Below are 12,663 nucleotides of genomic sequence, written 5' to 3' on the forward strand. Positions count from 1 at the left end.
ATCTTTCCATAATGATTTCTTTTTTATTGCAGTGCTGGGGCTCAAATGCATGTCCACAGGGCTCTATTACCAATCCACATCCCCACAGAGGGGAAATATCTTGAATCAGCAGCTCTCCCTGTAAGAGCCACACTGGAAACAGCAGCCATCCACGGCAGGCTGGACACATGAACCGTGGCATCTTCACCAAACAGAATTCTACACGGCCGTGAGAGTGAATGACGGAAGAGCTGTTCATGGCATTCACAGACACCTCTCCAAAGACACACTGAAAAAACGTAGCCAAAAACCAGGGAACACACTGAGCGAGTCCATTAGTGTCAAGTTCAGTTCACTGCAGAGTTGACAGACGTGGCAAGGTCTGCACACTGGTGTGGGGATGGGGGACAGGGCCAGGGCCTGGAACAAGGATGTGGCCATGAGAGTTTCCTGGATGGTCCCCTGGAGGCTCAGCCCCTGAGAACTCTGTACTCCCCACTACTGTGTGCTTTCCCTGTGTTATATCCAAAAGGCATGAAAGTAATGTAAATAAGTACTAGCATAAGTAACATAAGTGTTATAAGAATTTTCTTAGGTCTCAATGTGTTTTTTAGTTTGGGGTTCTATTATGTATTGATATAATGGTTCTTTCTCTAGCCTTGTAATCAAATAAAATTTAGAAACAAATATATAAAAATGTGCAGTTTGAATTTTTTCCATCACACACACACACACACACACACACACACACACACACACACACACACAGACTCACACCAGTTTTGAATGTTTGGGGTTGAGGAATCTCATCCTCCAATGGCTGGGGGTGCATTAAAATAATTGTCCTTCTGAGGTAGATTGTTTTCAATTGTAAGCAATTTGGCAAAATAAGAAGATCCTAGCAATCATAGTGGAAGGTGAGGAATGGAAATAGGATATTGAAATATACAGAATACCAAAATAAAATCTACTAAAACAGGCCAATAAAAAAAGAAAAAAAGGGAATAGGGGAAGATGATGACCGAGTAAAACAGCTTCTATGAGTACTGCTGACACTCGATCTCCATAGCATCAAAAATAATGCCTTACAGAGACAGGAAATACTATCAATAGAGAAATAAAAGCTCTAAATACAAGTGACAGAAAAAAAGAAGACTAGAACAACAAGAGAATCAGGAAAAAAACCAGCCCATTGCAGCAGCGGCCACCGCAGACACACCAGTTTGCCTCACAGAACCAGACTCCAGGGAGAAAAAGCAAAGGAGCTGAAGTGACCAGTAGCAGTGCAATCAGATGTAATCCAGCAGTTCTTTCAGCGAAAAGATGAGCTAAGATTTTCACTGGCCAAGCCCATCATAGTCTCCGGAGATTCAGAGCAGAGCTCAAACTCAGACTGAGATATGCCAGCCTCATGGCCAAGGGTGTGGCAGCGATGCCATATTGCCAGCAGCAGCGGCGAGTTCATCATGCCCACAAAAGTTCAAGCAAAAGCTCCAGCCCAGTGTCCCTACAATCATAAGTGAAATTGCAGCCCGTACAAGAGAAATCCCAGCGTTGCACCCTCAGGGACTCAACCAGCTTTGATAAAACTCCCTTATTCTGAGAACTAACTGTTCAACGCAGTGCAGGAGTAGGAATGGCAGAAATTAATCCACCCTAGTTGCAGTTCCCTGAAGGAAAGCCCCAGCACAGCGTCCTCAAAGTCTGGTGCAGCTGCGACTAACTCCCTGGGTCTGAGACTTCGCGATACAATTCAGGGAAGGAGCGGTGGCAGTGGAGATTACCACATCCCCCCAGAGACCCAGAGCACAATAAGTGAAGTCATGGTGAACTGGATAAGAACCCAGAGAAGGTGGGAGTGGGATCTGCTGTTGATCATATCAGAAGCTCAGACAGACTCAGACTCAGATTAGTGGAAAGGATGGGGGCAATCTTATGCTTAATTCTAAACACAATGAGTAGGATTGCTGGGAATACCACAGACATCCCAATTGTGGTGAACAGGGAGAAGTCAGACTACCCCAGCCCTAGCTGTGTAGAACTGAGACTCCTACATTGAGTTTGGTCTCAGAGGCATACACTACCAACAGAGGCAAAGAGAGACCTAGACTCCAAATCTGTGTAAAGTGTGAAGGGAGACCTTCACTCAATATTAAATCCAACCCTATTGATATTGACTATCTGCATAGACTTAGAAGACTCAGAGAACCAGATTCACAGAGGGAAAGGTGCCAGTAGCATTCAGTATCTACACAGAGAGAGACTGCTGAATTTACTTGCAGAGTCACATCAGTTCATTGTTGAGATTGGGGGTTTTTTTGTTCCTTTTTGTGTGCATACCTAATTGCTTTTTTGTTTTTGTTTTTGTTTTCTTTTTTGGAGGGGGGTTGCGGGTTTTTTGTGGTTGTCTTCTGTTTTTAGGATTTTTTATTTGTTTTGTTTGTTTGTTGTTGTTTTTTTCAACCTCATACCAAATCCTCTCCCAAGCTTCTTTCCTTGTACAAATCTACTCTTTCCTCTCTATCCCTCTTCTATCTTTTATCTTCTTTTTTATTGCTCCCTAGTCCTGTATTAAATCCAATTCATATAACTATATCATACATTAGTTACTAGAATTCTACTACATTGGTACTATCTCTGTAGTATATATTACCTTAATTCATATACTCATACTATTTGACCCTATCTGAGACCTTACACTCTTCTTCCATTTACACTTCCCTCCTCACTCAACCTTCACTGCTGAAAACAACTTGCCCTTGAATATACCAGCTAACACCTAAAGACTGAGAGAAATCTACCAAAAGGAACAAGATCAGAGAAAAGGTTTTCCATGCCACATAATAGCCAAAATGACCAATGTAGAAGCCAATAAGAGAATCTTAAAGGCAACAAAAATAAAATAAAAGGAGCATGTAGAGAGAAACCAATTATAATCACTCCAAATTTCCCAAACTAAATCATGAAAGCCAGAAGGGCCTGGAGTAACATATTTCAAACTCTGAAAAAAAAACAACTTGCAGCCAAAAATTTCCAGCAAGACTATCAATAAAAATATTTCATGAAAAAACTGAATGAATTTATATCTTCAAAACCAGCACTAGAGAAAATACTCAAAGAGATTAACTACAAAGAAGAAACAAGCAATACAAGTCAGAAACAGAGAAACAAGAATTTCCAACCAGCAGACAACTATGAAGAGAAGAACAAACAGTATTTCAAACAGAAGTAAAACAGAAGTAAAACATGTTAGGAATTAAAAATCATCTGTCAATAATAACACTGAGGAGAAAAGCAGCATTTATGAGTCCTGCTAACACTTGATCTCTTGCCACAAAATCAGCACATTACATAGACAGAAAACACTATCAGCAGAGAAATGAAAACTGTAAATACAAGGGACAGGGGAAAAGATGACTAGAAGAACGACCAGAGATCAGCAAAGAAACCAGGTTGGATTGTGGTGGCAGATACTATGCCGGCATCATCTTGCCTCACAGCACCAAGCTCCAGAGAGGAAAAAGTAAACAAGGAGCTGAAGTGAGCAGATGTGGATCATTCGGGTGTAATTCAGCAGTTCTTTCAGCGCAAAGACCATCTAAAACTTCCAGCAGCCAAGCTCATCATGCCCTCCACGGATTCAGAGCAGAACTCAAAACAAGAAAAGATATACGCCAGCTTCACAGACGAGGGCATACCAGTGGCGCCATACTGCCAGCAGCAGTGGTGAGTTCACCACATCTGTGACAGCTCCAGATCAGTGTGCAAAATGACTGTAAATAAAATTTTGGCCCCTACAGGAGAAATCCCAGCACAGCACCCCCAGGGACTGCACAGCTTTGAGAAACTCCCTGGGTCTGAGATTTTGCAGTCCAACCCAGTGAAGGAGTAGTGGTGGCAGAGATACCACACCCAGGTTGCAGCTCCCCGTGGGAAAACACCCAGACGCTTCTCTCCAAAGTCGCGTGCGACCTCGACTAACTCCCTGGGTCTGAGACTTTGTGATTCAACTCAATAAAGGAATAGTGGCGGCTGAGATTACCACAAACTCCAAAGATCCAGAGCACCATAAGTGAAGTCCTGGTGACTCAGAGAAGAACCCAGAGAAGGCACAAACTTCTGAAATCATGGCAAGGAGGAAAAAGAATGGAGCAATGAGCTCCTACCCGCCCCCCACAATATTAGAACCTGATAACACAGAAATGCAGAGATATCTAGAAGATCAAATCAGGAATGTAACTGTTGAAATAATCCAGGACTTTCTAAAAGAATTTAGAAAGAGTCTGAATGAAATAAAGGATGCAATCATTGAAGTGAAGGCATCAATTCAAACTATAAACAATCAATTAGACCACATGGAGAATAGAACCTGGCTCCTAGAAGATGATCACTCCAAAAATGAACACATAGTTTATAACTTAGAAAAAACAATTTGACAGCAAGAATTGGACATTGAAGAAATATGGGCCCATTTTGAGATAGCTAACCTAAGAATTATTGTAATAGAGGAGAGAACAGAAGGTAAAACCAAAGGGATCAACAATCTCTTCAAAGAAGTAATAGAAACTTTTCCAAACATAGAGCAAGAGGTCGATACACAGGTTCAGGAAACATACAGAACTCCCTTTAGACAAGATCTGAGAAAAGGTTCCCCGCGTCACATAATAGTCAAAAAGACCAATGTAGAAGCCAAGGAGAGAAACTTAAAGGCAACAAAAACAAAAGGCCAAGTGACATTCAGAGGAAAACCAATTAGAATCACTCCAGACTTCCCAAACCAAGTCAGGAAAGCCAGAACGGCCTGGAGTAACATATTCCAAACTCTGAAAGAGAACAACTTCTAGCCAAAAATTTCCTACCCAGCAAAACTGTCTTTCAAATTAGATGGGGAAATAAGCTTCTATGACAAAAAGAACCTGAAGGAATTTATGTCTTCAAAACCAGCACTAGAGAAAATACTCAGAGATTAACTACAAAGAAGAAATAAGTAATACACACCAGAACCAGAGCAACAAGAACTTCCATCCAAGAATACAACTAAGCAAAAAATAACAAACAGTATCTCAAACCCTCCGATAGAGGACTAACATCTAGAATATATAAAGAACTCAAAAAAACTCAACACTAAAAAACAAATAATACAATCAACAAATAGGCAAGCGAACTAAATAGACACTTCATGAAAGAAGAAATTCAAATGGCCAGTAAATGCATAAAAAATGCTCAACATCATTGGCAATCAGAGAGATGCAAATCAAAACTACCCTGAGATTTCACCTTACCCCAACTAGAATGGCAATCATTCAAAACACAAACAACAACAAATGCTGGCGAGGATGTGGAGAAGTGGGAACTCTAAAACATTGTTGGTGGGATTGAAAATTAGTGCAACCACTTTGGAAAACAGTATGGAGAGTTCTCAAAAGAACGGGAACAAATCTACCATTCGATCCAGCAATACCACTTCTGGGTATCCACCCAAAAGGAAGTAAACCAAACTACCAAACCAATGCATGTGTATCTATGTTCATAGCTGCGCAATTCACCATAGGCAAACTATGGAACCAGCCAAGATGTCCATCAACAGATGAGTGGATTACAAAACTGTGGGATATGTACACAATAGAATTTTACTCAGCTTTAAAAAACACTCAATTACATCATTTTCAGGGAAATGGATTAATCTTGAGGACATTATGCTAAGCAAGATTAGTCAGTCACAAAAAGTAAAGAATTGGATTCTTTCCCTAATATGTGAGAACTAAGGTGAAAGGGGTCATAGGAGGAACTCTGGGTGAAAAATGAGATCCTATAGAGGAGCAAATAAGGCAACCTAACTGTGGGGATGAGAGGAAGGGAGAAGGAAACTCTTTAAAGAACATGATGTACTAATTCATATTGTAGTCAACCACTAGGCCAAGCATGAGGGGGAGGGATGGGGAGGAAGTGAGGTGGGGACTAAGTGGGGGGATGTCTGGGTGATGTGTGCATTTATGTCTACACAAGTATTTTGCTCCATCATGATGTATAAATACAATGCAACAATAAAAACTTTTTTAAAAAGAAAATGGATGGGAGTAGAGAATGTTATACTAAGATGCTAGTGAGATAAGCTGGTCTCAGAAAATCAAGGGTCATATGTTTTCTTTCAAACACCATGGAGTAATGGAGGCTAAGACAGAAAGATGGCAGGTTAGAGGCCAACCTCAGAAATCTAGGGACACTCTCAGCAACTTAGTAAGACCCCATTTCAAAATAAAATTAGAAGGGGCTGGTATGTATCTCAGAAAGAAATCCAATTCAATGTGCTGAGTTCATAAAATATCTCTCTAACACTAACTTTGGTGATTCTTAATTGGACTAACAACCCAATTTAAAATCAAGAACAAGAATATCACCTCCAAGTCCCCTACTATGAAAAAATGTATTGACATATGGTGCTGAGATTGAAGGTGGTGCTTGTAAAATTCTAAGCAGGGAGTCACATCCTGTCTGTGTTTCTGCCGGTGAGTAATGATCCATGAGAATGTACTAGAATCTTTGTAAAATGTGAGAAACAAAAATAATAGTTCACCAAACATGGAGAATTATTAAGAAAAAATATGCATCTTTACAATGTGATGGTGTGGGTATTTGTCTCCCAGCACCCCTGTGTTATAGTCTTGGGCTTTGACAGTACTGGGAAGTGTTGGTACTTCAAGGTGGATGGGCATATTGGAAGAGTTTTAGTTCACTAGGGACCTTGCCTTGAGGATATATTAGGGCAAAAGGTCCTGGCCTCTCTGCTTTTGCACACTTTAGTTGCCATGATGGAAATAGGTTTCTACTACCATGTTATTTCTTTAAAATCATGTTGCTGTTACAATATAAAAAGCAGCAGACCATGTGGCCATGCCATGAAACCTCTAGAACCACAATCCAAACCCATGCAAAGTATTTGTAACAGTGAGAGAAAGCTGACTGACACAACATGACAGCTAACGCTGAGAAAGTCATTATTCATACCCAATTATATGGGAAATATCTTCATACTGAAACTGAATCAGACATTCTTACATCATCCATCAAATAAAGATACCTTTTTAACTTGAATCAGCAGAAGAATTCATTAGGGAGGCTCCCTGTGTCCTGTGAGTGAGGTGTGTGGATAGACAGGAGCAGATACGATAGTGCCAACGTGACCTCGGGGATCGAGGACTCAGCCTTCTAATCCCCCCACTTCCCACAGCTGGTCCTTAAGGACTTGCACTTTGGGAGTGGGAGTGTTTTTCAATGGCTGCTCTAATGAGGAGCTCTGGGTCTTGAGCCTCCAGGGTTGCAGAGGCTCCAGGAGCCAGCTGGGGACTCACTTAACCACCTGGCATCACCCAGGAAGCCACACTGAGCCTCCTCCCAGTGAGCATCTCAGCCAGGACCACCCTGGCTCATGTGTTTGCCTGAGCTTCCCGAGACCCACTATCCATCCTCAGTACAGTGTGGTGTGAGCCACGTTGCCTTTGACATCAATCAGGTGAGTAATGTCCCTGAGTGGCAAATGGCTTGGAAGGGTGGTTCATGTACGTGAGTGATTCCATATTTGCTTCATTTTAACTCTGATACATGTCGGCATATGCCCATGCCAAATGAGCATAGGTCTTATTGTTGTTTCCTTCTTTCTTTTCTACAGGAACATCATTCCCAGGAGCAGTATTAGCACATTAAACTCTTCCCTGATCTTTCCATTTATAACTAAAGGGCTGTGCTCTTTCTTTCCACTTATCTTTTCTTGTTTTTGTTTTGTTTTTGTTTGCTTGCTTGCTTGTTTTTGTGGTGCTGGATATTGAATCCAGGGGTATTCTATTTCTGAACTATCCTCCCAACTCTTTTTTTAAATTTTAAACAAGGTCTTACTAAATTGCAGAGGGTCTCACTAAGTTGCTCAGGCTGGTCTGAACCTGAAGTCCCCCTGTATCAGCCTCCTAAGTACTGAGATTACAAGTGTGCCATCATGCCTAGCTAACTTAGCTCTTAAAGTCATGTCTTGCCAGGCGTGGGGGCGCACACTTGTAATCCCGCACTTGGGAAGCTGAGACAGGAGGATAGCACAGGTTTGAAACCAGCCTCAGCTACTTAGCAACTTGGTGAGACCCTGTTTCCAAATAAAGTATAAATAGGTCTGGGAGTATAACCCCTGGGTTCCACCCCCAGTACCACCAAAAAAATAAAAAATTTAAAAATTGTTTAAAATTAAAGCCATGTCTTACCTGTGTTCATCTCTCAGCACATAGCATAATGTGTGGAAGAGAATTGGCATTCTGTAAATTTGATGTCAACTGACAGGAGAGGAAAAGATGAATAAATGGAGATGTGTGCTGGGAGAAATAGGCCGAGGAAAATCTCTGAATATTCTCTTCTCTTTGAAGTACTCATGAGATAGTCTTGTTTTAAACTGTTTTTCAAGATTCGTTATCCCCAATAGCCATCTAGAGGATGGGCTGAAGCACGGACAGCTGGTTTTCACCCCTGGGATGCATCAGCTGTGAGCTGGGATTGAGGGCCAAGCCTTTCTATCATCATTCCATACACTGTATGATCTTCTCCATCACATTCACCAGCAACATGGAGCCCAAAAACCAGACAGCTGTTTCTGAATTCTCCCTCCTGGGACTGACAGATGACCCAGCACTGCAGCCACTCATCTTCAGCCTGTTTCTATCCGTGTACCTGGTCACCATCCTGGGAAACCTCCTCATTATCCTGGCCATCAGCTCCGACTCCCACCTCCACACCCCCATGTACTTCTTCCTCTGCAACCTGTCCTTGAATGACATCTGTTTGAGCACATCCACCATCCCCAAGATGCTGGTGAACATCCAGACGCAGGACCAGAGCATCTCCTACGCAGGCTGCCTCTCCCAGGCCTGCTTTGTCGTAATTTTTGTAGTCTTGGAAAATTTTCTCCTAGCAATAATGGCCTATGACCGCTACGTGGCCATCTGCTACCCCCTGCGGTACACAGTGCTTATGAATTCCTGCCTCTGTGTCCTGCTGGTTCTGGTCTCTCTGTGCATAAGCATTTCAGACGCCCTGCTGCACACTCTGATGTTGCTGCGGCTGTCCTTCTGCACACGCCTGGATGTCCCCCACTTCTTCTGTGAGCTTGCTCAGGTTCTCAGGCTCGCCTGCTCTGACACCCTCCTCGATAACGTCCTGATCTATGTAGCATCTTGTATTTTTCTTGGTGTTCCCCTCTCTGGAATCATCTTCTCTTACACTCACATCGTGTCCTCTGTCCTGAGAATGTCATCCTCAGAAGGAAAGCAGAAAGCCTTTTCCACCTGCGGGTCCCACCTAACTGTTGTCACCTTGTTCTATGGGACAGGTTTGGGGGTGTACATCAGCTCGGCGGTGACTGACTCGCCCAGGAAGATTGCGGTGGCCTCCGTGATGTACTCTGTGGTCCCTCCAATGCTGAACCCCTTCATTTACAGCCTGAGGAACAAGGACATGAAGGGCGCATTGGGGAAGCTTATCAGTAGGATGATTTCCCTCCTATGATGTGTCATTTGCTTTCTGTTTTGGGGATTGAACCCAGAGGTATTCTACCTCCAAGATACACCCTGCCTGTTTTTATTTTGTGAGGGTTTTTTTTTACAATGGTTTACACTTCTTTTTATTTATTCCTTGCAACTGCCCACCTTGCAGGTTTTTCGTGGATGAAATATGGAACTGAGCATATTCTTTCTGTTTTTCACAAAATTATGATATAAACTTACTCAACTTTCTATCTTATTGCTAATAAACCTTACAGGCACACAGTTTGTAAAATAAGCCCTTTGAGGACTGAATGTGTAGATTATGCTGCAAGGTATGAGAAATAAGCTAATAATGAGATAGATGGTTAGAAACAATAATATATTAAGGTTTTATTTAACTCTTTCAGGACTGACCTTATCTACTTCTATTAATTTGTCCGTGTGTTGTGATACATGTTTGCAAGTATTGAGTATTGTGTTGGTCCAGATGTAGGTTTATATGCTCATTTCTAGCTTATTTTGTGTTTTGAAACAGGGTCCTGGCAGGTTGCTGAGAGTCTCATTATGTTGCTGAGGCTGGCCTCGAACCTGTGATTATCCTGTCTCAATCTCCTATGTACTGGGATTACAGGTGTGCACCACCACACCCAGTTTCTCATTTGGTTTTTACTCTCCTTTCCAGATTAAGACAAAGTGCAGGATTCCCAATGAGCCAGAATACTGATCACTTCTGCTTCCAAAATGGTAAAAAACCCAACACAGCCAGAGGCATTTCAACTCCCTCTCACACTTCAGATTGTTTCTGTCTAGCTCTGCAATAGAAGTAGAGCTGAAGTAAGGGGTTCTCGTCATAGCACATTTTGTTGGGGTCCAGTCTTAAAAAAAAAAAAAAAAAAGCGAGATGGGAGAGGTGGACAAGCTGGGGAAAGACTTAAGCAACACTGGGGCCAAGTGCAGAATAAAGCTCCCTGTGGTTGCATGACTGTGACAATGTGATAGCTAAGATGCTTCCACCTGCTCTGCAGTCTTATCTCTGGTTCTCATACAGGTCCATGCTATTTGACAAATAATTCAGTCTCTAGCTTCTGTATCGTTGCTCTGAGTCGGGTGTGGTGGTCACACACCTATAATCTCAGTATTTGGGAGGTTGAGAAAGGAGGACCACAGGTTCAATGCCATCCTTACCAACTTAGCAAGATACTGTTTCCAAATAAAAATTTAAAAGAGCAGGGGGGCCAGGCGTGGTGGCGCACGCTTGTAATCCCCATGCTTGGGAGGCGGAGACAGGAGGATTGCGCAGGTTCGAAGCCAGCCGTGCTGGCTTAAGAGACCCTGTTTCCAAATAAAAATATAAAATAGATCTGGGAGTGCAGCCCAGAGGTAGAAGGGCTTCCATGAACCCCAGTACCACCAAAAATAAATAAATAAAAGGGCAGGAGGGTGTAGCTTGGAGGTAGAACCCCCCTCCCGGGTTCAATCCCTAGTATCATATGCATGCATATAGATGATAGATAGATAGATAGATAGATAGATAGATAGATAGATAGATAGATAATAGATAGATGTACACACACACACACACACACACACACACACACACACACACTTTCTTTGGCTTCATCAGGATCTGCTGAGTTCTATGGAACCCCTAAAAGTTTTATGGACATGTCTCAGAAGGAGAGTTGAGGAAGGTGGTCAGGAGAGGAAGGCTTGCCCAGGTCCAGGTCATCTGTAGAGACTTCTCAGCCTGAGCACGTTTGGGGCAATATGAGCTGCGTCTCACAGGTGAACCTACCAAGAGCAACTGAGCAGACTGTTCACACCTAAGCACTCTGAGCCCATTATGAGGTCAAGTTATCAAGTACCCTGATCATTTACATAACTACAAAATTCAAACAATCATGTTACCCTGCTGTTTGGCTGGTTGTGTGATATCAAGACCCTGTTCATAAAGCTGTTGACACTTCTTTTTTTATTTTTTTTATTGGTGCATTATATTCATACAACATATTGGGGTAAAAAACTTGTGTGTACAAACATGTACTCATCGCTGATTTAACCCTTACCCAATTCCCACCCCATTCCCTCCCCGTCCCTCCCTCCCTTGCTTGGGTTAGTGATTGACTTCGATATGTTTAAGTACATTGTGTGTTTTAGAGATTTTCCTCTTTCCGCCCTCCTTTTTCCTCCTTTAGATTGTCTTGTTTGCTCCGCTATATGGATTTTACTCAGCCATAAAAAAAAACTCAATTACATCATTTTTAGGGAAATGGATGGAACTGGAGGACATTATGCTAAGTGAGATTAGTCAGTCACAAAAAATAAGAAATCAGATGCTTTCCCTAATATGTGAGAGTTAGGGAGAAATGGGTCATAGGAGGAACTCTTGAAAGACACTTCTCATAGAACAGGAAATACAACCTCTACATGAAGACAGCAAAGAGGATTATCATCCATTACAAGGACTTCATGTGTGGCTCCAGGTACAGAACATCACTGTGCCCTATACCACATGGTCTCTTCCAAGGCGTGGTCTCTTCCAAGGACCGGTTCTTTTTTTTTTTTTTCTTTTTTTTTCTTTTTTTTTTTTTTTTTTTGCTGTTGGTGCTTTTTGCAATTAAACCCAGGGGAGCCTGCCTCTGAGCTACACCCCAGCCTTTTCATTTATTTTCATTTTGAAACAGAATCTTTGCTAAGTTGCTGAGGTTGTTCTCCTGATTCAGCCTCTCAAGTACTGGGATGACAGTCATGCCCAGCCTCCTGTATTCTTATATGTAAAGCAGAAGTAGAGACAGAAACTTGATAAAGTCAGCTGATTTTTATTTTGTCTTTGTGATGTTGGCATGGAACCCAGAGCCTCATGGGAGCAGGCAAGTCCTCCACCACTGAGCTACATCTCAGCCCAGAGCCACTTAGATATGAGACTTACCATCTTACTGTGCACTTAGATATGAGACTCAATGTACAAGGTACCACATCACTGTTGGCACCTCTAAACATGCCAACATTTTTGTCATTGATGCAGCTCTGAGACCACAAGTTCTTTCTGTATTACTTGTCACTTGCTAATGACAGTCCATTTGTTGTTGGTGTAGCAGGTCTTGTTCATCTTCAGTTCTATTAGTACATGATACATGGCAACAATAAAGGCAATATTCTTTCTGATATT

General features: G+C 42.2%; 1 protein-coding gene across 1 annotated transcript; it reads left to right on the forward strand.

Moving 5' to 3' along the window:
• Positions 1 to 8,574: 8,574 nt before the first annotated feature.
• On the forward strand, positions 8,575 to 9,516 carry LOC308276423 (olfactory receptor 7G2-like; the record flags this gene model as incomplete). The annotated part of the gene is made up of 1 exon (XM_080715161.1): positions 8,575 to 9,516. The coding sequence occupies exon 1, from the start codon at positions 8,578 to 8,580 to the stop codon at positions 9,514 to 9,516; it is 939 nt and encodes a 312-aa protein (XP_080571287.1). The 5' UTR covers positions 8,575 to 8,577.
• Between the last annotated feature and the right edge of the window lie 3,147 nt (positions 9,517 to 12,663).

This window comes from Muscardinus avellanarius, assembly GCF_963383645.1.
Source record: "Muscardinus avellanarius genome assembly, chromosome: 18".
Taxonomy (NCBI): Eukaryota; Metazoa; Chordata; class Mammalia; order Rodentia; family Gliridae; genus Muscardinus; species Muscardinus avellanarius.